This window comes from Pleurodeles waltl, chromosome 8, assembly GCF_031143425.1.
Source record: "Pleurodeles waltl isolate 20211129_DDA chromosome 8, aPleWal1.hap1.20221129, whole genome shotgun sequence".
In the NCBI taxonomy this organism is placed as follows: Eukaryota; Metazoa; Chordata; class Amphibia; order Caudata; family Salamandridae; genus Pleurodeles; species Pleurodeles waltl.
In genome coordinates this window covers 542,625,965-542,650,216 of record NC_090447.1, presented here as the reverse complement: position 1 = coordinate 542,650,216, position 24,252 = coordinate 542,625,965, and the positions used below count along the sequence as shown (strand labels likewise).

The window sequence follows — 24,252 nt, the reverse complement described above, 5'->3', positions numbered from 1 at the left end:
TGCTGGACGGCAGCAGAATTCCTCATTGTGTATTAAGCGTTGATACGTGGAATGAGTTGTTATCAGTTTTGAAGGACATTTTACCTGCATTCCTCTCTTCTTTCAGTCCAGGGCAGGTGGGTGTGGTAACAGCAGAATTGCCCAGAGTTTTATATCCATTAATTGCAAATTTGAAGAAAGTCATTTTTTACACCATCCCCTCGATGACGATTTGCCAAGGCAAAAAATAGTAAGAGGGTGCCCTTAAATAATACAAGAAGGTGCTATGAACTCAACTCGCATTTATTGTGTGGAAATATAAATGTTTCTGCCAGGCTTCACACATCTTTCTGCAGCAAGATATCTGCTATTTGAGCTGAAGATTACCAGAAGCTTGCTTACCATGTTATAGTAAACCTCTAATTTTGGTAGCGTCCTTCTTGATTTTGATTTCTTGTTTTGCCCTATCAGTGTCACCTGGTGTATCAGTAACAACTACTGACACCACTCTACTTCCAGTTTAGCTAAGGATTTTAGAAAGTTTGCCAATTGGTCATACTGTTTTATTATGCGAGATGCCCATCTCGAAAGTTTTTTTTATATGTGCAGCAGGATAATCCTCTCTTGGTACAGCTACTCTACAAAAAAGTATAATGAATAATTGAGCATTGCCCTTAGAAAGAAAACACGTTTTTGCTTTGAAGTAGTCAAACTGAAACGGTGGTAAATCAACTGTAATGTTGATTTACCAAAATTGTGTACAAACGTTTAGAGCAGTTTCACAAAGTTCAGCCATGGGATGTAAAAATGAAGAAAATGTTTACCTGTCTAAAAAATGTGTTTAAATCCCCATGCTTCCTCCACAGATGTCTACTTTTAAAAATGCAAAGCGGACAAACAAATGTCTGATTTCCTAACTCTTTAGAAATTTGCTTTAGACTTTAACTTTCCAGGCTGATGTACTACGGTATGACCAAAGGAACATAATCATTATAAAATTCCATTGTCTATATTGTTTTACAGGATTTACATTGGTGACTACACCCTAACAGAGCCTTAGCCAAAATGTTTAGCACAGGTTTATTCACAATCGTTGATGTGGTATCTTGCTTATCGCCTGCACTCTCCACCTTTCATGCCTGATCTCTCCTGGTACTGAGGAGACCAAGTGTCTGACTTCAAAGACAAGCACCAACACAGGTTTAAAAAACAGGAAGGAATCTTGTCCCAACATGAGTGGGCCACAAATACCTTAGAAAGGAAACCAACAATGCCATTGTGTTTTGTAAAGGGAGCTTTTTATTACAACAGAGAAGCCGCTCAAAACATGGAAGGAAGGACAGATGGAATCTGACTGGTGGAGGCATTCTTTGATCTTCGGTGGGAGTAAATGCTCTGGACTTTGGAGTAATTTAAGCAGATGGGGAATGAGGAGATGTGAACCAGGTTGCTGCTGTATTTTACTTTGGTGAAAGGTTCTCTTAGATAGTTTTTTGTGGAAACAATATCTCTGAATCAGGAACTATATTAAATGCTGAAAAAGCTGAATGAAGAAATCAGAGGAAGGTTAGTTCAATCTAGTCAGGGTTCTTCAGCAATCACAATTATTTTACCCTTTATATTTCCATGTGCTACCCACTCTCAGGAGACAGCTGGATTAATGCTAAAAAAAGAGGACTTGCATTTTTGCTACTGGAAAATCTATTTTATGTCTGAGAAGAGCCTATGCAGGGAATTGTGTCATGCTGACTTGGATCTCTGCAGCAGGGAATCTCCTTCAAGGGCTAGGAAAGCTACTCTCTTGTTGACCTCCAAGGGCACATGGGTCCAAGTACCGGTTCTACCAGTAGAACCGGTTTGTCCAGTGGATCTTTTCTCCTAAAGCTAGGGAAAGGTCCTGGAGAGAAAAAGTTATTAGTGTCAAGGACAAAATGAGATAATGAATTGTGACTGAACATTTTAACTACCTACCACTGTGAAATGCTTTCCGTGTGTGGGCAGTAAAGGAGCCCAGTAGACAAAGGGAGATGATGATGTTCTGGGGTGCTCAAAGGAACCAGTTGTAACTTAATTCGGGGACCTATTATTAGAGAGACCTTTTGTGAAAGCTTGGAGACGTCCACAACACCAGAAAAATGTCACAAACCTTCTGTAAAACTTGTGACTTAGAAAATATCCGTCTTTGAGGAAGCAAGCTTTGCCGTAGATAATGCTCACACAATGGCTATATTTTGACAGTTTGTCCTTTTGAGTGCTTTTGACTGCTAAGTTAGAGTTAACAGTTGAAACATGAAAACAGGTATCCAAGTTTATGAAGTCCTTGCAGGGAACTTTACTTTTCAGCCTTCCCCCACTGAGGATTTTTAACTTCCACAATTATTTTTAAGTACAATATTTGGCCACAATGAAACTACTAACTTTTAGTAACCACACATCATCTGGGGTTGAACACACATGGTATCTAGGTCTGATCTACAATACTCACTAAAATATCATTCAGCACAGCATTCAATTTTACTCTCTACTGTATTTCTGATTTCTACAATAACTCCTGATCCCCATAAATGATGATTTTAAATGTTGTGCCATCTTCTTATTGCACTCTTCACTTTTGAACTAACCTGATTTTGAAATTTTAAGTTGTTTGTTTCCTAATTGCAATTTTGTGTCGGGACACATGTATGACATGCACTTCCCAGAGGAAAGCCTTGCTGCTAGAACAAAGTTATGAAGCAGGTTCTGGCATACCTCACAGAAATCAATTTACCTAATGGGGGGCAAACTGTTTGGATTCTGTAGGAGCTCAGTCATAGCTCACACCAAGGCTATGGCTTACATCCGTCATAGCCTAACAGTCCAGGTTAAGACATTATTGCTCAGTGGCTTGGATAATGACCTGAATATCATGCAACTACCAGAAAGCCTTAGAAATAAAGACATAAAAGTTCCTGGCCAGATGAAGGGTCACATTTTCACTTTCACCCTTATTTTAAGTTGGAGCATATTTGACTTTTTGCTCTATTATGGCAATAGATCTGTCTGCTTTACTATGTCTATTATCAGTGGCTACGACAGCATTGTGCCTGGAGAGAGGGCCATGGTTAGGAAGGAAAGAGAAGAAACCTAAGTTAGAGAAAGCACAGATGCAGTGAGAAAACAAAGCCGATCACTTGGGTGAAGAGTGAATTGGATCGAGAGTATTCCAAGCGTGTATTATACCTCTGCTCCTGCTGTCCAGAATAAAAAGCAGCATTTTTGGCCACAGTATGTTTAACGGTGAATAGAAAGTACAAGTAGAAGCAAGAATATGGATACAAACGAAAGAAATGCAAAATGGGATTATCAGTTAGAATTAGTGACTGTAGCAGAAAGGGAATTTGCTTTAGCAGTTCAAGAAAAGTTAGTGCCTTTGGACGTGAACGAGTGAAACTCTGCGATGATTCATGAAAAAAGTATGCGGAAAATGGGATTCAAGTCTTTACAGGCCTCAGCACTTGGAGGTTACTGCGCCTGTGGAACGTGCAATTTGAACATTTGGACTAAAGAACTTAAAATGTGAGTTACCCAAACAGACTATAAACAGTTATGTGACTGACGATGACAAAGAAAAAAGGGCTGAATGTTCTGATCAGCTTGTTCTATGCATTAGGTTGATAAGACTATTTAGGCATTGGATTTTGGGAATCTGCCTGCAATAGCGAAGTATGTCATTCTTGCGTTATTACCAATGGAGCATGCAGTGTACAAAAGTATAATGGGGACCTTCGGTAACGGAGTTTGAGTTGATCCTGAAATGCCACTTAGGAAACTCAAAACAGTCTTACAAGAAAGACCAGACCAGGGAGAACTGGATGAATGCTTCTGTGAAAGTACCAGATGGCTGAAAGGAAATAATGCCAATACTGATACCGAACTGTATACATTTGGTAATAAAAGAGCATATATTAGCAATACATTTACAGAGTTATGCAAACATCCATGAGACTCTGAGCTCAATGACCCCAGAGAGCTTTGCAAAAGATTGATTTATGGATCAGCACTGGCGTTACCCAGGAACCTCCCGCCCCCTTGAGTGGACCAGAATAGCAGCAGTTCGGGCCTCCACCAGCCAAAGCAGGATAGAGGTAGGAACACATTTAACAAAACAAAGCTTTCATGTAGGGCCAGAAAATATAGAAAGGGGATACCGAGCCCACTTGAGGGAAAGTGGAAGGTGAGTAGATGGTGGATGTTATTTTTGACACTCAAATGAAGAATCTGGGTTTTGATTGTCTCTAACCAAGGCACGACCGAGAAGACTCTTCAGGCAACAGCAAGGCCCATCATAGTGGTAAATAATGAGCAATAGCTAGTATGGCGCTTGGCCTAGGAAGCGGTTTGAGGGTGACAGAAGGGTTGAGGAAGCTTACCATAGTGTCAGTATATGGGCTGTAAGCTAATTAAGATGTTTGCTTGTCTATGTTGGGTCTGCCTGGATTGGACTTGGTGTGGCTTCTAGGGTACAGACAGCCCTTCAGGGAAGTTCTGGAGTTGAGGAACCTATGCTGATGCTGCACCCAAAAAACAGAGAGGTGGGAAGAGAGCAGGTATGCATGTCTTTTTAGACAGTGGAAATAGACAAAGACAGACCGCAAGAGCTTAAAATGTTTTGAGGGAACCAGTTCTTTTTGATGGTAGTGAAAAATGCCACAAGTTACCCTGAGGCTATGCCATGGAGGTAGATCAATGAACCCGCGATAGCCAGTGGACTGATGGGTATTTTCACTCACATGGGTTTCAGCAAGGAGGTAGTTTTGAACACGAGGCAAACTACATGAAGGCAATGTGGGATGGGAAAGAAGTATCACATACATTTTCTTCTCCATATCATGCCAGACCAAAATACTTATGCAATGATTCAACCAGGCTCTGATATGCATGATTCAACCACTGGATGAAATACAGGGGAAAAAGTGGGATATCCTGTTACCATGCAAGTTATCCTACTACAGAAAGATGCTGAAGAAAGAAGTAAGTTTCAGCACCTTTGTGATTCAGTTTGACCAAACAATAAAAGATCCCTGAAAAGTCATACTAGATTGTTAGAAGAATGCTTTCAAGATATCTACATGAGACATTGTTGACTATGTGGTCTGACTAGGCTATAGCATGCAACATGAACAAGGCCAACACAAATCTGGAGGCGAATCCAGATTCAATCAAACAGTGGTATAATCAGAAGACTACACTTATGGAATAGCAGCCAAGATAGAAGGTCAGGGTGTTAGACCACTTGGAGCCCTGTACCCTTCAACGGAATGGAGCAGTCTCTTTGGAACTTGCAGAAAGCAAATACGCCTGTTGATCAAAGAAGTGAGAAAAGAAAAAACATCCTCTTTTGTGAGGTGCTAGCTAACCTTTTGCAGATATCAGTATCTCTGTGCACTGTAATATCGTACAATTTAAGTGTTACACAACATATTTGGGTCAATGAGAAACAACAAATGCTTACTTCATTGGCTTGCTTGGAGCAAAAATAATGTTGAAGATCAAAGTAACAATTCCAGAGTGGGCGTCCCGCTCTTTTCTCACGAAACCAATTGCTAGAGAAGACTCTAGCTGGGATTTCACTTGATCGGATTCATACTGTATCTCATACAGAAATTCCTCGGTTGTAGAAAAACCTAAATAAAATCCAAGAAAAACAGTTAAAACAAAGCAGATGTAACATGTGCTTCTATTGCTGTGCAATGCACAGCTTTAAGAAGGTATGTCAAGGACTTGCATTAACAGACAAACCACACTGTCCACAGTAAGATATGGCTTGTGTGCTAGTAAAGAGTTAGTAATGATCAAATTGACACTGTATTATGGATTTTATCTATACATATTTCATAAAACTACTGCATTTTGTGTTTACCAATTTTCCATACAATATTTGTAATAGCTTAAATTCAAAAGGGGGCCATGCCCTGTAGGAAGCTGGCTCTTTATTATATGATATACGAAAAGGAGAACTATCATGCAATGAATCCAGAGGTTCCCCTACTAGTGGACATGGGCTTACTCTAGTAGCCACAAGGTGCTCTGTTAGTTGTGTGGTTGTGCAGCCTTAGACTTACCAGTGAGGAGTGGTAGACATCTACAAACACATACAGTCAATAAATGAGACACACACCTTAATAAGGAGATCCACACCAATTTACAAAAATAACAAGTATCTTTACATCTATTTAGGCACCAGAATCAATACGATCAGGTAAGAATGTTTTTCAAGAAAAATACTTTCAGGTTTCAAAAGTCGACAATGCATTTTTCAGAAACAGCAATGTTATTCTATGGAGAGACAAATAAGTACTGTATTCAGGTATAGTAATAGCAACTTAAGGAGCCAATCCCCTGGACTTAAGGTAAGTACTGGGCAAGGATCAGGACCACACCAACACATCACACCGGGCAGTTGGGGGCAGAGGTGTAGAACATCATCGGGGGCCCATGTTAGTCAATGGGGATCACTCCAGTTGAAAAGAGACTGCATGTTTGGACAGGGTGTCTAGTCGGGGAGAACCAACAGATGTGTTTGAGTCTTGAGATGCTGGGCATTGGAGGGACACCTGGGCCAGTGGCGACGGGTGCAGAAGTGTCCTGAGGCATTGAGTTTTCTTCACCAGGAGCACACACAGTTAAAGCAGCCTGTGGGCAGAGGCTGCAGGCAGTGTCACTGAGTCCACAGTAGGCAAGTCCAAGGTGGGCTTTGTTTCTGGAGGGCTGCGGAACCATGTTGGCACCATTGGTCCACTTCAACTCAGACTAGGTAACACAGGTGCATTGGTGCTTTCCGATGTGGGGCTTTTGCAGTCCGGTGTCCTCTCTGGTCTCTTGGGGTGCCTGCAAGATGCAAGGAAGCAGATCCACTGGAGTTCCTCGGTCTTTGTTGAAGGCTGGAAGACCTCCCAGGGTTTTGTAGGCACAGCCGCTTGCAGGACGAGTCGACTTTGGCACAAATAAGAGGGAACATCAGAGAGGCCGACAGGGGTGGGGTCAAGGCTGGTGGTTCTTCCTTGAGCTTTGATTTTGCGGTTCTTGAGTGTCCTTTTCCATAGGCCAACAGGAATCCGATTTCCTGGTGCAAGGGGCTCCCTTATATACTAAATTTAGGGGCATTTTGGAGGGAGTGTAGGATAGTAGCCAATGGGCTACTTATCCCAGTGGTCATTACACGTCCTAAATGACCACTTTATGTGGGAAGTGGTCATAACCCTATCCCAGAGTTCCTAAATCTGCCAACACCAAAATGGCAGATTTGTAAATGTAGTTTCCACATCAGGTAGCGCACCTTAGGGTGGGACGGACCTGAGGGGTGGTCACATTTCTCTGAATACTAAATTTCCCACCTGTACATGTGCCAAATGGACCCTGGGGCGGGGGAGTTGGCATCTCTCCTGTAAATGAAGCCAGATCTACATAACAAGCACTGTGGGCCTCTTTGAAGCCCTGTGCCTTGGAATGCAGATTTGCAGGTCATCCTGTTGGGTGAGGTTGTAAACACCTCTCACAGAGCAGGCTTTGTCTCTGACCATCTGAGGGCAAAGGCTTTCACCATTGGGGGTCAGAATCATGTCTGGTGGTAGCAGGCTGCATAAAACTAGTCAGTCCGCAAACTGGTAGTTTTTCAGGGGACACCTCTAAGCTGCCCTCTGGGTGCATATATTAACAAAATACATCACTGGCATCAGTGAGGGTTTATTAATATGAGATGTTTGATACCCAATGTCCCTATTTTCTCAGTGAAGCCATCATGTAGCTGGGGAACTCGTAGTGACCAGTGTTCAGCACATGTACTTAAAATGGCTTCCCTGTTTACTCACTGTCATGGTGGCAAATAGCGCCTCTAGGACGTGTAGGGAATTCAAAGCTAAAATTTGTTCTCGGGAACGCTGTGGCAAAATGCACCACGGTCTCATTGTGAACAAATATTGGTTACCGTGCCCACGTGCACCCTCTTTCAGGATAAACTCAGTTTGAACACTTTGGTCATAACTGAACTTCAACTTAGCACTGCTGATGCTCTTGTAATATTTATATTCCGATATTGCAAATGTCATAACTGTAATTTCACATTGCATTGTTGATGCTGTTGTACTATTCACATTCAGTGCAATGTTGTTAATATGGTAATTATGAGCACATGTGATGTGCCTTTGGAAACTGACTCCAAATTCCCAGGTGTTGCAGTGGTGGTCATCTTGGGCGGGGCCGATGTAGAAAAGGGACCCTGCCTATGATTACTTGCTCACTATTCTTCTGCAGCCTGGAGACCGACTCTCCACTCCTCCTGCTCAGCCTCTCCTGTGCAGCTGTCTTCGGATTGGTTATCTCTGCTGAATAACAGTTCGCCTTTGATTCCCCTGGGCATGCTCCGGATCGGACGCGTCATTCAGAGCAGGCCATGCTCTGCGCGGTAAGAGTGTTGTCATGAGGATTCCAGATTTTTTTATATCCTTGAATTAAGATCTAAGCGCGCGGTTGAGGAATTCAGTAAGCATTTGGTGATCGGAGAGGAACCGCATGATTGAGATATTCGGTGCACATTTGATGTTATTGTAGAAGTGCACACCTGAGGAATTTAGTGTGCATTTGGTGTTTGTGGTGAAAGCACTCAGCTGAAGTATTAGGTGTGCATTTAAACAGTTTGACTCGTACGCGAGTCTATGTCTGATCCTGCACATTTTATAGTTGTGTTTCTTCAAAGAATATACTTCCAATCTGGAAGAATTGGAACCCAGTTACAGTCACTTTATGAACAATAAAATACACTTGTGCATGAAATGAATTTGACAGGTAAGATGCCCTTGTTTCTCAGGGGGTGATCTAAGAAACAGAGAATCAAAATACTACCAACATAATTGCATTTGTCAGGTGGCAAGTGAGATGCTTATGCTTCTTATCTGTGTTTAATGGTTTCCTTTCACAGATCACCCACCTCGCAGTCCTCTTCCCATCACTCTTCCCCCACCTGGACACTCCAATAATCTTTGCTAACAAGACATTCAGATTTGGTGGTGCCTGGAGGTGGAACATTCTATCAGCGTGCAAGCCCCGAGGAATATCGCATTGACACTCACTATGTCTAAGAATCGACAAAGACATAGCAGGGGAATATCTGCTCTTGCAGATATGTCCTCACATATGATATAATGCACCCTGCCTTAAGGCTGTAAAGCCTGGCATTCAGTGTTAGGGTACATGGCACACAGGCTGTGTGCCATCTCATGTTTTCACTTTTAGCTGCACCAGGACATGCATCCTTGTTCTGCTTTCCTTCTCTTATCTTATGACCGAGCTTACAAAACCTCTATGGAATGCACTTCTGAGTTTAAAGAAGACATTTAATGTTATTATTACTTCACCACGAGGTTCCTGAGAGACGAAATTAGTAGGTTGTAAGCACACGTTCAAAAGTAGTCGCAGCAATGATAGCAAAATATATCAAAGTACTTCTCAGTTGCAATGTACACAGCAAACACATGTGATTATATTATAGCATAACTTCAAAGCAAAGCATAAAAGTCAAAATTGCATAACCGTAGGGCTGTAGGGCCTATCTCTGCTTCATCTTTCTGGGACTTCAAGTTGATGACTCCGGTTCAACTGCGAGAAAGATTTTCTACCCAAACGGGGACAGGCAACTGACGTCCGTTCCTGTCTGAAGTCAAGATTATTTCAAAATTTCGCTGTTGTCCAGAGCCATCCTTAAAAGCAAACTCAGTGTGAGAACCGAATAAACTTGGAGAGTGGCCAATTCTCCAGAATTCACTTGTTCCCAGACTGGATTGAGAGATAAACACAAAATCTACACGCTCTTATCAGCTAGGGTCTGGTGTGACAAACACAGCTTGGTCTATCATGTGGAAAAACACAGCTGGGAAAAACACAGCTCATTTGCAAAGTCTCAACTGCAATGTCTAACTCCACGTTAAAGCCAATAGGCAGCTAACCTAAATACCAAATGTAATGTCTAATGCCATGTCAAAGCCAATAGGCAGCTAAACTGAATACAGAATGTAATGTCTAATGCCATGTCAAAGGTAATAGGCAGCTAAACTGAATAATGTGCTACTGGTGAACATTGAGCAACTAATATGTGCAGTGGTGAAACACAAAGTCATTGGTCAAACACAATTATTAGCATCACAACCCTACAGTGGCAGTCTTCATGTGCTAAGTGAGGGGTCCCTGAAGATGGCACAATACAAGCTGTAGCCCTTGGGGACCCTCTTTGGTGCCAATGTCATAGTTACCATGGGTTACCATTTACTAGGGACTTGCAGAGGGGCCAAAGGTATTGTCAACTGAGGAACAGTTTTAGGGAAAGAGATGTGGTACTGGGGACCTGGTTAGCTGGAACCCAGTGCACTTTCAGTCAAAACTGTATCAAACACCAGGCAAAAAAGTGGTGGTGACCATGTCATAAAGGGGCATGCCCCAATCCAGAAGGGTAATAGGGTGGTGTAAATGTTCTTTAGAATAGGGAATTATGAGAATGAACAGATATATTCAGCTGGGTGTTCCATGGAAAACAGATGAATATTCCAAACCATAAGCTTTGTGGCTGAATGTACATAATTCTGACATTCTGCATGTCTGAGCACATGCACAGCCATAGAGATCAGAATCTCTACTGAATTTTACCCAGGATAAATTTACTTAACCAAACTAGGAAAGGTGAAGGGGCTGATAAATATTCAGAAGAAGCACCATTTCATGACTTCTGTCCATTTTACAGAATGGTCCAACATTTCCGCAAGCCCTACTCTGGGGTCTCTCCTCGATAATGCTGGGTACCATATATCCCATGACCATGGCCTATAATACACGTCACACCCAGAAGAAGCCTAACACAAGGGTAAATTCTAGTATGTTAAGCAAATATATAATCTTTACTAATGATGTGGGGTACCACACTTAACACATATAAAAGAACCCATGGCATTCCTAAAAAAATCAGAATGGCCTCCACCACATTCAAATGTCATGTGCTTTAACTAGCCATTTGTACAGACATCAATGCTGCAGTCTTAGAGCATTGCAATATCACAGCTGGAGGCAAAGGAAACAGCTTATACATCTCTTTCCTCTGGCTGCAGCTAAGATATTGCAATGCAGTCTCAATGCTGGAGACTGCAACTTGCACAGTTACCATTGAAAAGGATCCAGTACCCGTTACTTGCAAGGTAAAATATTATTGCAAACCCTGACTCAGGAATGAGGCTCATATTTGTCTTTGGTAAAAAAACTTATCATCAAAACATTAGAGCCTATTTATAAAGGTAAACTTAGATGTGAGTAAATCTACACAAGTAAGTTTACTCTTACACTTTTGAATAACATTACTACTTTTGACTGTTGATATATCCATCCCCTGAAACTTAAATGTAGTCCTATTTTTAAATAATTTAATTTATCCTTATTTCCTATAGGGATTTATTTTAAGTCCCTACTTCCATAACTTTTTATTGTAGTACTCCCAAACATGTTACAAAATACAGTTTGTGAACCGGGCTATTAAGTGAAAAAAAAAGTCCCATCGTATTTCATTAAGCTGAGAAGTAAAAAAAAACACAAATGTTTGGTGCACTCCAACATTAATGCTTTATATCCTGAAGAAAAATAAATGTACTGCTTAGTTGGGCTCTTGTTCTGTGTCTTAGAGGAGCACACCAAGTGTGATCCCATAGTCGGAACAGAACTATTATCCCTTCCCTGTAAGGTGTGAGTAGCAGTGTACCGGTTTTGTGACTCTGTAATGTGACCAGGCATGTTTCTTTGAGTCAGAGAAAGGAAAGTCTATTGACCCCTCTTATGTAAAGTTCTGCTCTTATGTGAACTCGTGGAACCGTGCACTGACATTCCATGTGTGTTGGGTGTGTGTATAAGTAGCTAGTGTGTAGCTTGTTTATGGCAGTCACACTCTTGCGGCAGGTGTTTGAGTAGAGGGGCCAGAAATATCCATTTTAGAATACCATGGTTTAGCATGGCATAGGGTGGAGGATGTGACAACTTCCACATGACAGTGGAAGCATATTGTTTCCATTGCTGTGGGTGGAGAATCAGACACTTTAGTGAGGGAGCGGGAGATGGATCCACATTTGAAATTTAATGAGGACTTTGTCAGCAAAGGGCTGCTAATTAGTTCTTCCTTCGCATCACCTTTTACTCTATGGTAGGGGTGATGGGTGAGACTGCAGTTTCTGTTTGAGGTGAGAAAGTTTCTAGGCAGGGCTTGTCTTTCCCTAATTGATTCCTTAGCAAGTCTAATGACAGTCAGCTGTAAAGAGACCTTTCACTTTATTGTGGCCTTGTTTTGGATACTCCTGTTAGAAGCCAGTCCCACCACTACCTGCTAAACTGTGAGAAAATAAAAAGGCCTTGCTTGAAGTGCATGTCTGATCATCCATCAGAAAATGACATTTGAAAGCGAACCAACCCAAACCGTTTCTGAAGCTTTAGACCTTGGATCCACATCCCTGTCTGGAAAATGTCTACAAATTTGGGATCCAAACCACATCTCTTTGTTTCAGTTCCAATTTCTTTTTGGCTAAGGAAGGGAGTGCTCTGTAGAGCACTTAATGATCTGCTGTTTTAATCTTGGCTGGTGTCTGCCTGATAGCCAGTGTTTAGCCAGAGGTGAAAAGGCATCACCTGAAGTCTTCACATTCTGCTGGAGGAGCTGAGTCACTGCCTAGTAGCACGAAGTCTGCTTGTATGCTGAGAGAGGGAATGAGAGAGCCTGACACTGCAGAAGGAAGTAACTGTCCAGAATGAGAAGGAGGACAGTGTACAGGGAGTGCAGAATTATTAGGCAAGTTGTATTTTTGAGGATTAATTTTATTATTGAACAACAACCATGTTCTCAATGAACCCAAAAAACTCATTAATATCAAAGCTGAATATTTTTGGAAGTAGTTTTTAGTTTGTTTTTAGTTTTAGCTATGTTAGGGGGATATCTGTGTGTGCAGGTGACTATTACTGTGCATAATTACTAGGCAACTTAACAACAAAAAATATATACCCATTTCAATTATTTATTATTACCAGTGAAACCAATATAACATCTCAACATTCACAAATATACATTTCTGACATTCAAAAACAAAACAAAAACAAATCAGTGACCAATATAGCCACCTTTCTTTGCAAGGACACACAAAAGCCTGCCATCCATGGATTCTGTCAGTGTTTTGATCTGTTCACCATCAACATTGCGTGCAGCAGCAACCACAGCCTCCCAGACACTGTTCAGAGAGGTGTACTGTTTTCCCTCCTTGTAAATCTCACATTTGATGATGGACCACAGGTTCTCAATGGGGTTCAGATCAGGTGAACAAGGAGGCCATGTCATTAGATTTCCTTCTTTTATACCCTTTCTTGTCAGCCACGCTGTGGAGTACTTGGACGCGTGTGATGGAGCATTGTCCTGCATGAAAACCATGTTTTTCTTGAAGGATGCAGACTTCTTCCTGTACCACTGCTTGAAGAAGGTGTCTTCCAGGAACTGGCAGTAGGACTGGGAGTTGAGCTTGACTCCATCCTCAACCCGAAAAGGCCCCACAAGCTCATCTTTGATGATACCAGCCCAAACCAGTACTCCACCTCCACCTTGCTGGCGTCTGAGTCGGACTGGAGCTCTCTGCCCTTTACCAATCCAGCCACGGGCCCATCCATCTGGCCCATCAAGACTCACTCTCATTTCATCAGTCCATAAAACCTTAGAAAAATCAGTCTTGAGATATTTCTTGGCCCAGTCTTGACGTTTCAGCTTGTGTGTCTTGTTCAGTGGTGGTCGTCTTTCAGCCTTTCTTACCTTGGCCATGTCTCTGAGTATTGCACACCTTGTGCTTTTGGGCACTCCAGTGATGTTGCAGCTCTGAAATATGGCCAAACTGGTGGCAAGTGGCATCGTGGCAGATGCACGCTTGACTTTTCTCAGTTCATGGGCAGTTATTTTGCGCCTTGGTTTTTCCACACGCTTCTTGCGACCCTGTTGACTATTTTGAATGAAACGCTTGATTGTTCGATGATCACGCTTCAGAAGCTTTGCAATTTTAAGAGTGCTGCATCCCTCTGCAAGATATCTCACTATTTTTGACTTTTCTGAGCCTGTCAAGTCCTTCTTTTGACCCATTTTGCCAAAGGAAAGGAAGTTGCCTAATAATTATGCACACCTGATATAGGGTGTTGATGTCATTAGACCAAACCCCTTCTCATTACAGAGATGCACATCACCTAATATGCTTAATTGGTAGTAGGCTTTCGAGCCTATACAGCTTGGAGTAAGACAACATGCATAAAGAGGATGATGTGGTCAAAATACTCATTTGCCTAATAATTCTGCACTCCCTGTATTTTCAGAGTGAGACGCACCCAGTGAAAGCTGACAAACGAAAGTGAAGCCAGAAGATACCCGTGGTGCTAGGGGGTGCCTCAGTCTCTCTGAGTAGGTCCCATGTAAACTGTGCCAAGACTTTGTAAGAGCAAGCATCACTATGCTGTCTGACAATCTGATTGTGAGCCAGAAAGCCTGGCAGACTTCTTGAAGAGGAACCACATAACTGTCAGAGCAGACACCCTAGTTGGCCCGAAAACCTCGAAAGCCTAAGACATATCATCATGGAGGACTTGGCCAGAAGGCTGTAAATGCCGTACCTGAGCACCTGTCTGCAGCAGGCTGGGGAAGTGGCCACTGCTGAAGACAAATCCTGCTGTGCTGACTGGCTGACTGTCCAGCATTTCAAAGCAAGGTTGTCACTGCACCTCCAAAAAAGTGGGTCCACCAATAACACCCACAGCACTGATAGAAATGCAGTGCTATCCAAATGGTAAAAATTAGTCTTAGTCTGAAAATGGAATGATAATATTAGAATGTGCAGAACTGCATGCCATGTAGAATTAAGACATCTGATCAGTAGGGTTACATTATATAATCTGTACCTCTGTCCAATTATGTCTATGCCCACAGTATAAGGAGATCATAATTATCAGAAATATCCTAGAGTGAGGATTGAAAACAAACTGGAAGGGGATCCAGTGCTTTATTGAAGATCATAATTGGGAATACAGACCTGTAATTGTAGTACTTTTTGAATTGCTAAGTATTTAATTTTGCTGTTAGATTAAAGTACCTTCTTTTAACTGAAAGATCAGCAATAGGCTTGACAATATGTTATTTTATCTGTTAGTTGAGTGATACTTTCTGAGCTCTTCCCCCCCCCCACCCACACTTCCTCTCTGAGAAACCTTTCATTGCACTCCATCGCCATCCTGTGAGCGGTGTGCAGAAAGGGTTGTAGTCAGGGGCGGCTCCTCCGATAGCATCGCCCCACTGCTTTTAGCAAAAGGAAAAATAAAATGATAATGAGGGAGAGTTACTATCATTTTATTTTTCAGCTGAGCCAGATTAGAGCGCGGCAGGGCTAGAAGGGGCCGGAGTGAGGAGTGGTTCATGCACCAAAAGTGCGCATGTGTGTTTGGCCGGCCTAACACATGTCCCTTTGCATTTCTACTCCCAGCTGTATTGCACAGCCGGGAAGAGAAGGTGCACAGACCTTTACTCCCTCTGTGAGTGCCAAAGGAGGCCGCTCACACCAATCACGAATCTGCTGTCATGCTGGTGACAGCAGCTTCGTGATTGGCTGAGGGGAGTCTGAGAGCCTGTGCGCTACCTAGAAGAGGAGGGCGGAGAGTCAAACCCATCTCTGAAGGAAGCTGGTAAGCACTTTTTAAAAAATGTTCTTATTTTTTGTAACCTTGCCATCCCCATTCATTGGAAGCAGCCACTAGTTGTAGTTGCCTCAATTTTCAAAGCCATAGTAGGATGGACCCTAGACCATTAATGGCAAAAGAGCTCAACCACCACGATTCGGGCCAAGTAGACCCTGTCTGCGCTGTGATCCCCGTAGTGAATTTGACAATACTTTATCACACCTGGTAATTACCAATTGAAGTACACTCTGTACAATTAGTTTTTGTGACCCTTAAACTAACTGCTGTTTGCTCAGGGATCACAAAATTCTAGGGCCTTCATAATGAAAGCCTGAGATTTTATTCTTCAAGCTTATTTTAAATTTAGTTTCTGGTGGACCTGGCCATCTATGCAGAGTCATCCCCAAAATGTTTGCCTTAACCCACTTGCTTTCTGAACCTGTTTGCTGGCTTTCTGGACTCGGCACACTTTACCACTGCTCACCAGTGCTGAAGTGCTTGTGCTCACTCCCTTAATAATTGTAAAACTGGCTTACATCCAATTGGCACATTTAATGTTCTTGTAAGTCCCTAGTAAATTGGTGTTGCATGCACCCAAAGCCTGTAAATTAAATGCTACGAGTGGACTGCAGCACTTACTGTGCCACACACTTAAGTGGCCTTTTAAAAGCATGTCTTAGGCCTTAAACTGTAGCCTGTGTGCAGTTTTAAACTGCCATTTTGACCTGTCAAAATGCACCTGTTTTCCAAGTGTAACCCTTCCTTCTTAATGCATATCAGTCACCCTTGGGGTGGGCCCTAAACAGCCAACAGGCAAGAGTGCAGTGTATTTAAAGAATTGGACACATACTTTTAAGTTTTACATGATCTGGTAGTGGATAAACTCTTAAATTCATTTTCACTACTGCAAGACCTACCTCTCCCATGGGATAACATTGGGTTACCTTATTATATGCAATAAGTGCTAACTTTGAATTGAGAGCAAGTGGGAATATCAAGTTTTATTTCTAAAGAATTGTAATTTTTAATGGCCAAGTCTGATTTTAAGTCACAATTCTGAAAATGCCACTTTTCTTGTCCTAACCATTTGGTGCCTGCAGCCTGCATCCTGGGTCACATGACTAGGTGTAGCTGGCAGCTGGTCTTTGTGTATTGCTCCCAGACAATAGGACAAAGGGGAATAGGTGTTGGCTGGATGGTCCATTTCTGATTTGAGAAGGAGTTGTCACCTCCCACACTTGCATATCACAGAGGCTCTGCATGACCACACTGACAAAGGGTTTGACACTTTGCTTTTGTGCCTCGGCAAGCTGGGGTAAGGGCAGGGAGGTAGGAAATTCCAAGTGCCTCTAGGGGTGGGAACCCCCAGAAGCTTCTACTTCAAAGCTGGACCTTCAGACCCCACTTTCAGCACACCTCTGGGCATGTGAAAGACTCACAAGGACTGCTGTGCTTCTCTGCAGGAAGGACTGCTACTCTGCTGCCTGAGTGAGGACTGGACCTGGATCTTGATCCCAAGACCACCAGAGTGACTTTAAACACAAGTTGGCTGGCCTCCTGCTCAGAGCCTCCGGAACAGAAAAAGATCTAACCTCCTGGAACCCTAAACCTGGACTCTGCCTTTTACACTGTGATGGTCTGAAAAACATGTCTTAATGAGTCACAATCCCACATGCAGAAGAATCAGTGGCCATATAATGAACATTGTTATTGCCCATGTGCCAGCACGGAAGAGATCTGTCTACTAGTTCTCCTCAGTCCTGGACCCTTGGAAATGGGCCTGAAGATGTTCTGTCAGCCCAGCTAAGGTCCAAGCACTGCAATGCATCACTTCACAGCTCTGCATCAGAAGAACCGCTGTGCAACGCATCCCTAATGCAGGACCCCACACTCTTCAGAACCATGGCTGAGTGTTGCCTCCTCAGTGCAGGACCTCGCATCGCAGCCATGCAGCTCCCCGGTATTGCCGCTGCATGATGCATCCTTGACACAGGACCCTACATGGTAGCTCACTGCCCATCAGAACTGCCACTGTGTAATGCATTCTCTGTGCAGAAACTGGCAACTCTGAGGAAACCAGATTTAAGGTACTTTGTTCAGTCGGCCTAACTTAGTCCCTCTATCTGGCCTGCATTTCATCATGGGCCAGACTGAACTTGTGACTTTTTCCCGTTTAGACAGGACCAGATAATCACAGTTAGCGCTTTGTACTTTCAGGCACTATTTTTACTTAAATCTTCAAAAATGCATATGTTCGGTTTTACTAATTGGGTTTTTGTCGGTTTGGTCTCAAATGATTAATTACATTTTACTTCATTTTTCTAAATTAGTGTGGGATTTTTCTTGTGTTGTGTTTTACTTTATTTCAGTTTGAATTACTGCATAAATACTTTACACATTGCCTCTAAGTTAAGCCTGACTGCTTTTGCGTCAAACTACTAGAGGGTTAAGCACAGGTTTATTTGGGGTTTGCTTGTGTTTCACCCTGACAGAGAATGTGGTTGCAGCTTGAGTAGGTTTTCATCTCCCACCTCAATCGGTAGCTCAATTTCCTACAGTTTTCATCAACTTTGGAGTTTTTAAAGTTGGATTTATAGCATTTCCCATTCTTAAATTTCCCAAATTATCATAGCAGTTGTTATATAACATCAAAAAGTACTATATTGTCTTCGTGAGATCTTTGATGGTTTGTTCACTATTTAAACAATTAGTTGCCCCATGAATTGCTAAGACTATTATCCAATAGTTGCAGGATGGACATACATGTTTAGACATATTTAGGGATTCTCATTTTCAGGTAAAACCAATAGCTATGGAAACAACATTGAAGGAAATTGTGTTTTGCAGTAGTAACTGGAAAATACTGAATTTTGCTACTCTTGCATGGCTTTTGCACCCCCTGGTGTCAAAGAAGTATACGTGCAGCTCCTACCTCAAGAACCTTTCTATGTTGGACATGTCCACTCTGACCCACCGGCTCAAGGTAAGTCACTTAATATACACCTGTCACATCTACAAGGGGCCTCCAGTATCTACTTTCCCTCCCATTTTGGGAACATAGCTCACATCAAATGGCTTCAGCATTCTGTTCACTGCTAAGTTCTATGTACTGGCCAGCAGTTTAAGTGCAGACATCTGAGTAGGGCCTCAATCCAGGGCAAAAGGCACCACCATGTGCTTTCTTCTTTCTAAAGTGTCAGATGGCAAAAGCTTTGTTTTTTGAATGCTCAAGTATCAGCACTGTGGCAACAAAGATCACTGTACACATGGATGTGACCCGCATTAAAGTCCTCACTATAAAGTGGTGCATCCAACTGCCTTAGTCTTTTCTTACATTTTGATGGTCTGAACAGCATGTCTTAATGAGTCACCTTCCACCATACAGAAGGATTAGTGGCCATATAATTTACATCGTTATTACCCATGTGCTGGCACAGAAGAGGTCTGTTCGCTGGTTTTGCTATATTGTGCTGCCTCCACAGTATATATTAAGTAAAACAATCAACAAGTTAGTGTATGAGCTGTAGACCATGCAGCTCAACAACATGAAGAGACAACCACGTCTTTGTTTTTCCTAGTACTTGCAGACAAAGCAATTTCCTGCCAAAACAGGTGCATGGAATCTTTCTGAGCATGTGCACCACCATAGAATTTCCTTACTACCTCTGTTGCTTTTTTATGCAGTAGCACTGCTTGGAGTCCCCGAAGGCCCTATAGCCACCAATACTATTATAAATGTATTTGCAGTCTTCTCCCTCATGAGCAGGCAAAGCAGGAATATGCACACATTTGGCAGTAATAATACATTTCTTATCACAGTTCTTTATTGGTGTCTCAAGTTAAATATCAGGGCAATGTGACCCTTGCTTATAATAACAGAACACTCAACAACACAATATATATCTCATGTCCAAAGTAGAAAATATTTTAGGCCTGGGAGTAATTTTGATTGTGCCTAAATAATCAAAGTAATTTCAGCAATTATGTGTGTCTTTGACACAGAATTTCCAATATTAACGGAATTATACCCATTTGCGTAATTCAAAGTTATTTGGAGGAAAAATCTTGCAGCAAGATGACATTTAACATTTTCTTAGTGCAAACTGCATCCTCACATCCATTTTGGATTCCAGGCTGCATTTTGCACTAAGAAACTCGCACTAATGAACAAGTTACTTACCTTTGGTAATGCATTATCTGGTAAAAACTCTATCTAGCTGCATATTCCTTACCTTTGAATTCCCTGGCGTCAGCTTCGAATCCGGACTTTTGTGCTGAGCAGTACCCTGCGCATGCCGTCAGGTGGCATCAACTGCATCATCTGAGCCATCTGTGACAGTCGCCTATAAATGCACCACCTTGGTGCGCATACGTCAGTTCTTTTACCCACGAACTTCCATGCTAGAAGCACAGAGTCTTGGATAGAAATAGAACTAACAGTTCGCCTGTGCAAAAATAGGGCCCTAAAAGGGTTTTACCCTACTAGACATATCCAGAGAGCAGGGATGCTTGGGTGGGTGTAAGGAATATGCAGCTAGATAGAGTCTCTACCAAATAATGCGCTACTGAAGGTAAGTAACTTGTTAATCTGATAGAGACTTCGAGCTGCATATTACTTACCTTTGAATAGATACCCAAGCCATACCCTCCTGGCAGTGCGCTGCGGATACCTCTACTTACACTAAAGTACAAGTTACTTACCTTCAGTAACGAAATATCTGGTAGAGACATATTCTAGTTGCAGATTCCATACCTTAGAATTTCCCCCAGGCGTCAGAATGGATCCGGAGAGTTTTCTTCTAGCAATACCCTTGTACGTTGGTAGGTGGTGTCAGTCAAATCCGCGAGCGTCCTTGGCGTCATACTCGCTGTGATGACATCGGGAGTAGTACATAGACGCTGCCCTCACGCAGTGACGTCAGTTTCTTTTAACGACTTTCCACACCAAAGCACAGAGCCGCTAAGAACACTGAGATTGGTGCGCCAGAGCTAAGGACCTGAAGGGGGGAATCCCTGCCCCTAGAAATCAGTTCGCAAGCAGGGACGATGGCTGGGCGGTAAGGAATCCGCAACTGGAATATGCCTCTACCAGATATTTCGTTACCGAAGGTAAGTAACTTGTACATCTGATAGAGACTTCTAGTTGCAGATTGCTTACCTTAAAATAGATACCCAAGCAATGCCATCCTCGGTGGTGGGCTGCGAACCAAGATCATACTGGGAAGTCCTGCAGGACCGAACAACCAAAGTAGCCGTTCCAATGGACCTGACTGTCCAGACAGTAGTGTTTAGCAAACGTGTGCAGGGACGTCCATGTAGCTGCTTGGCAGATATCCAGGACTGGGACTCCGCGTGCTAACGCAGTGGAAGCAGCAGTTGCTCTGGTGGAATGAGCACACAAAGCCCTCAGGAGGTTGCTTCTTGGCCAGAGAGTAGCACATTTTGATGCAAAGAAGCACCCATCGAGAGATGGTACACTTTTGCACCACCTTCCCTTTTTTGCACACCCACATACCCAACGAACAGCTGATCATCCACCCGAAAATCTTTAGTACGATTGAGGTAGAACGCCAATGCTCTTTTTTGTGCCAAACGGTGGAGTCTCTCTTCCTCATGAGAAGGATGTGGGGGTGCATAGAAAGTAGGCAGAGTGATGGACTGGCCTACATGAAAGGGTGTAACCACCTTGGGAAGGAAGGAAGCCTTAGTGCGCAACACTACTTTGTCAGGGTGCACAGACAAGTATGGAGGTTTTGAGGAAAGGGCATGAAGCTCACTCACCCTGCGAGCAGAGGTGATTGCAACAAGAAAGACAGTTTTGAAGGTGAGGAGCCTCAAGGGCCAATTATGCATTGGCTCAAAGGGAGTACACATCAAATAAGTAAGTACAAGATTGAGGTCCCACTGAGGTATGATAAATGGAGTGGGAGGAAATAAATGGTGGAGTCCTTTTAGGAATCTACTCACAATAGGAGATTTAAAGAGTGAGGGCTGATCAGGTAGCCTAAGAAAGGCCAAAATGGCAGATAAATACCCTTTAAGGGTGCCCAAAGCAGAGCCCTGCTGTACCAAAGAAAAAATGAACAGAAGAACCTAGGATAGAGGGGTAGAAAGGGGATCAACAGATTTGTTGGTACACCATGCCACAAATGTATTTCAACGACAGGCGTATACAGTTTTGGTTGATGGACGCCTGCCTGCCAAGATAACATCGCAGACTTCGGGTGAAACTGCAAAAACTGTCACGCCGCGGCTCCCGCGCAAGCCGCAGGCTCGGGTCGCCGCGGCGCGCCATTTGTTTCATACCGCGGCCTGTGCGCGGGCCGCGGGAGAAGTCGCAGCTTGCACACAGGCCGCGGGAGAAGCCGCGGCTTGCGCACAAGCCGCGGGAGAAGCCGCAAGCCTGGTCAGGGGGCGCAGCACTCGCCGCGCCCCCTTCTTTCAGTTCTGCCACAAAGGCAGACGCGGCAGGGCTTGAGACCCCGAGTGGGTTTCAGACCTGACCGCGCATAGCGCATTTAGTGCGCTTTACATTTCAGACTAATTTATATAAACATCTTCTCACCACTTACCAGTGTCCACAGGCAAAAGCCGAATACTTGCACATGGTGGTGTTTTTATGCCTGCCTTTTCCCTTTCCAAGCATGCTGCCCACTTCCTATCTTCCCAGCATGCATTGTTTCTCTTTGTTTGGACGCATGTACTTTATTCACTATTATACTCTTTTCCCCAATCCAAGATGGTGGTGTTTCTACTTCCTCTTTCCTACTTCCTGTTTAGGGGTATATAAGGGGAATTCAGCTGCTTGTTCACTGCGTTGCAACACTCCTTTGGTGGTAGTCACGCTCCGGCTGGTTTCTTCTTGTGAATCCAGTATTTCCTGACCTGTCTTCGTCTCCAGTCTTCCTGTACCCTCGGATCTTCAGCTCTAACGCCTTGGTGTCCTCCTTCTGTTTCAGGGAGTTCCTGTTGGAGGTTTTTTACCCTATTGGGGTTTTTCCTCTGGGACTCCTTCTGGAGGGCACGGACTGTAGTGGCTTGCTATTGTCAAACAGCACCGTGGCTACCGGAAGGGGTCGCCCCTACCTCGGCCAGAGCAGAACCTGCCGGAACCGGGGTCGTTCCCCAACCCTCATCAACTTCGACGGTAAGCCCATTGGAAACCGTGACAAAAACTGTCAACTGCTGCTGATCAATCTCCACGCATGAAGGTGGGGGTTGGACAGATTTGGGTGAAGAACCGTACCCTGTTGCTGCAACAGAAGATCCACCCAAAGAGGCAGTCTGAGTGGAGGATTGATGGACATGCTCAATAGCTCTGGATACCATACTCTCCGTGCCCAGTCCAGAGCGATCAAGATGACTTGGGCCCAATCATTCCTGATTTTCTTGAGAACTCTGGGCAGAAGAGGTATAGTCGGAAAGACGCAAAGGAGGCCGCAGTTCCACTCGAGACTAAAAGCATCTCCGAGCGAGAGCCGCCATGGAAACTCCAACAAGCAAAACAGCTAACATTGCGTGCTCTCTGCGGAGGCGAACAGATCTAACCAATGCTCTCCCCACTGCTCAAAGAGACCTTCCGCCACCTCCGGATGGAGACTCCATTTGTGATCAGCTGTGCATCAATTGCCGAGTTTGCCGCTCTGTGAACCCGCCAGATGTTGAACCATCAGGGTAATGCCCTGATGTTCCAGCCATGTCCAGAGGCATAGTGCCTCCTGACAAAGGGTCGAGGACCCTACTCCTCCCTGTTTGTTGCAGTACCACATGGCAGTAGTATTGTCCATGAACACCTGCACCGCTTTCCCTTTGAGAGAGAGAGAAGGAATGCTTTCAACGCAAGCCTTATCGCCCTGAGCTCCAGAAGATTAACATGGAGCCCAGACTCCGCCGAAGACCAGAGCCCTCTGATCTCCACCTCTCCCATGTGGCCGCCCCAACCCAGAAGAGACGCACCTGTCAATATAGAGAGATCTGGTTGGGGAAGGGAGAGGGATCTGCGGTGGACCCAATGCAGATTCGAAAGCCACCACTGCATGTCTTTCGCAGTCCCCTCCGAGATCTGGACCAGGTCGGAGAGATTCCCCTGATGCTGCGCCCACTGGAACTTCAGGTCCCACTGCAGAGCCCGCATATGCCATCTGGCATGTGTTACTAGCAGAATGCAGGAGGCCATAAGGCCCAGCAGCCTCAGAGTCAGTCTCACCGAAACCCAAGACAGAGGCCGAAAGATCAAAATCATAGCCTGAATGTCTTGGACTCACCTTTCTGGAGGATAAGCCCGAAACTGCACTGTGTCCAGAACAGCTCTGATGAAAGGGAGCGTCTGAGAGGGAGTCAGGTGTGACTTTGGCACATTTATAGTGAACCCCAGCGTGTGCAGGAGGTTCGCCGTAGTCTGAAGGTGGGAGACGACTTTCTTGGGAAAGTCAGCCTTCAACAGCCAGTTGTCGAGGTAGGGAAAGACTGAGACCCCTAACCTGCACAGATGAGCTGCAACCACCGCCATCACTTTCGTGAACACCCGAAGGC

At 43.8% G+C, this 24,252-nt stretch overlaps 1 protein-coding gene across 1 annotated transcript in view; it reads right to left on the bottom strand.

Annotated features, from left to right (window-relative positions):
* CFAP47 (cilia and flagella associated protein 47) overlaps positions 1–24,252 on the bottom strand; it is a 2,216,809-nt gene that overhangs the window by 217,843 nt on the left and 1,974,714 nt on the right. Inside the window, exon 61 of the mRNA XM_069204610.1 lies at positions 5,471–5,642. Within this exon, the coding sequence (XP_069060711.1) occupies positions 5,471–5,642 (172 nt within the window). The remainder of the gene's footprint in view (positions 1–5,470; positions 5,643–24,252) is intronic.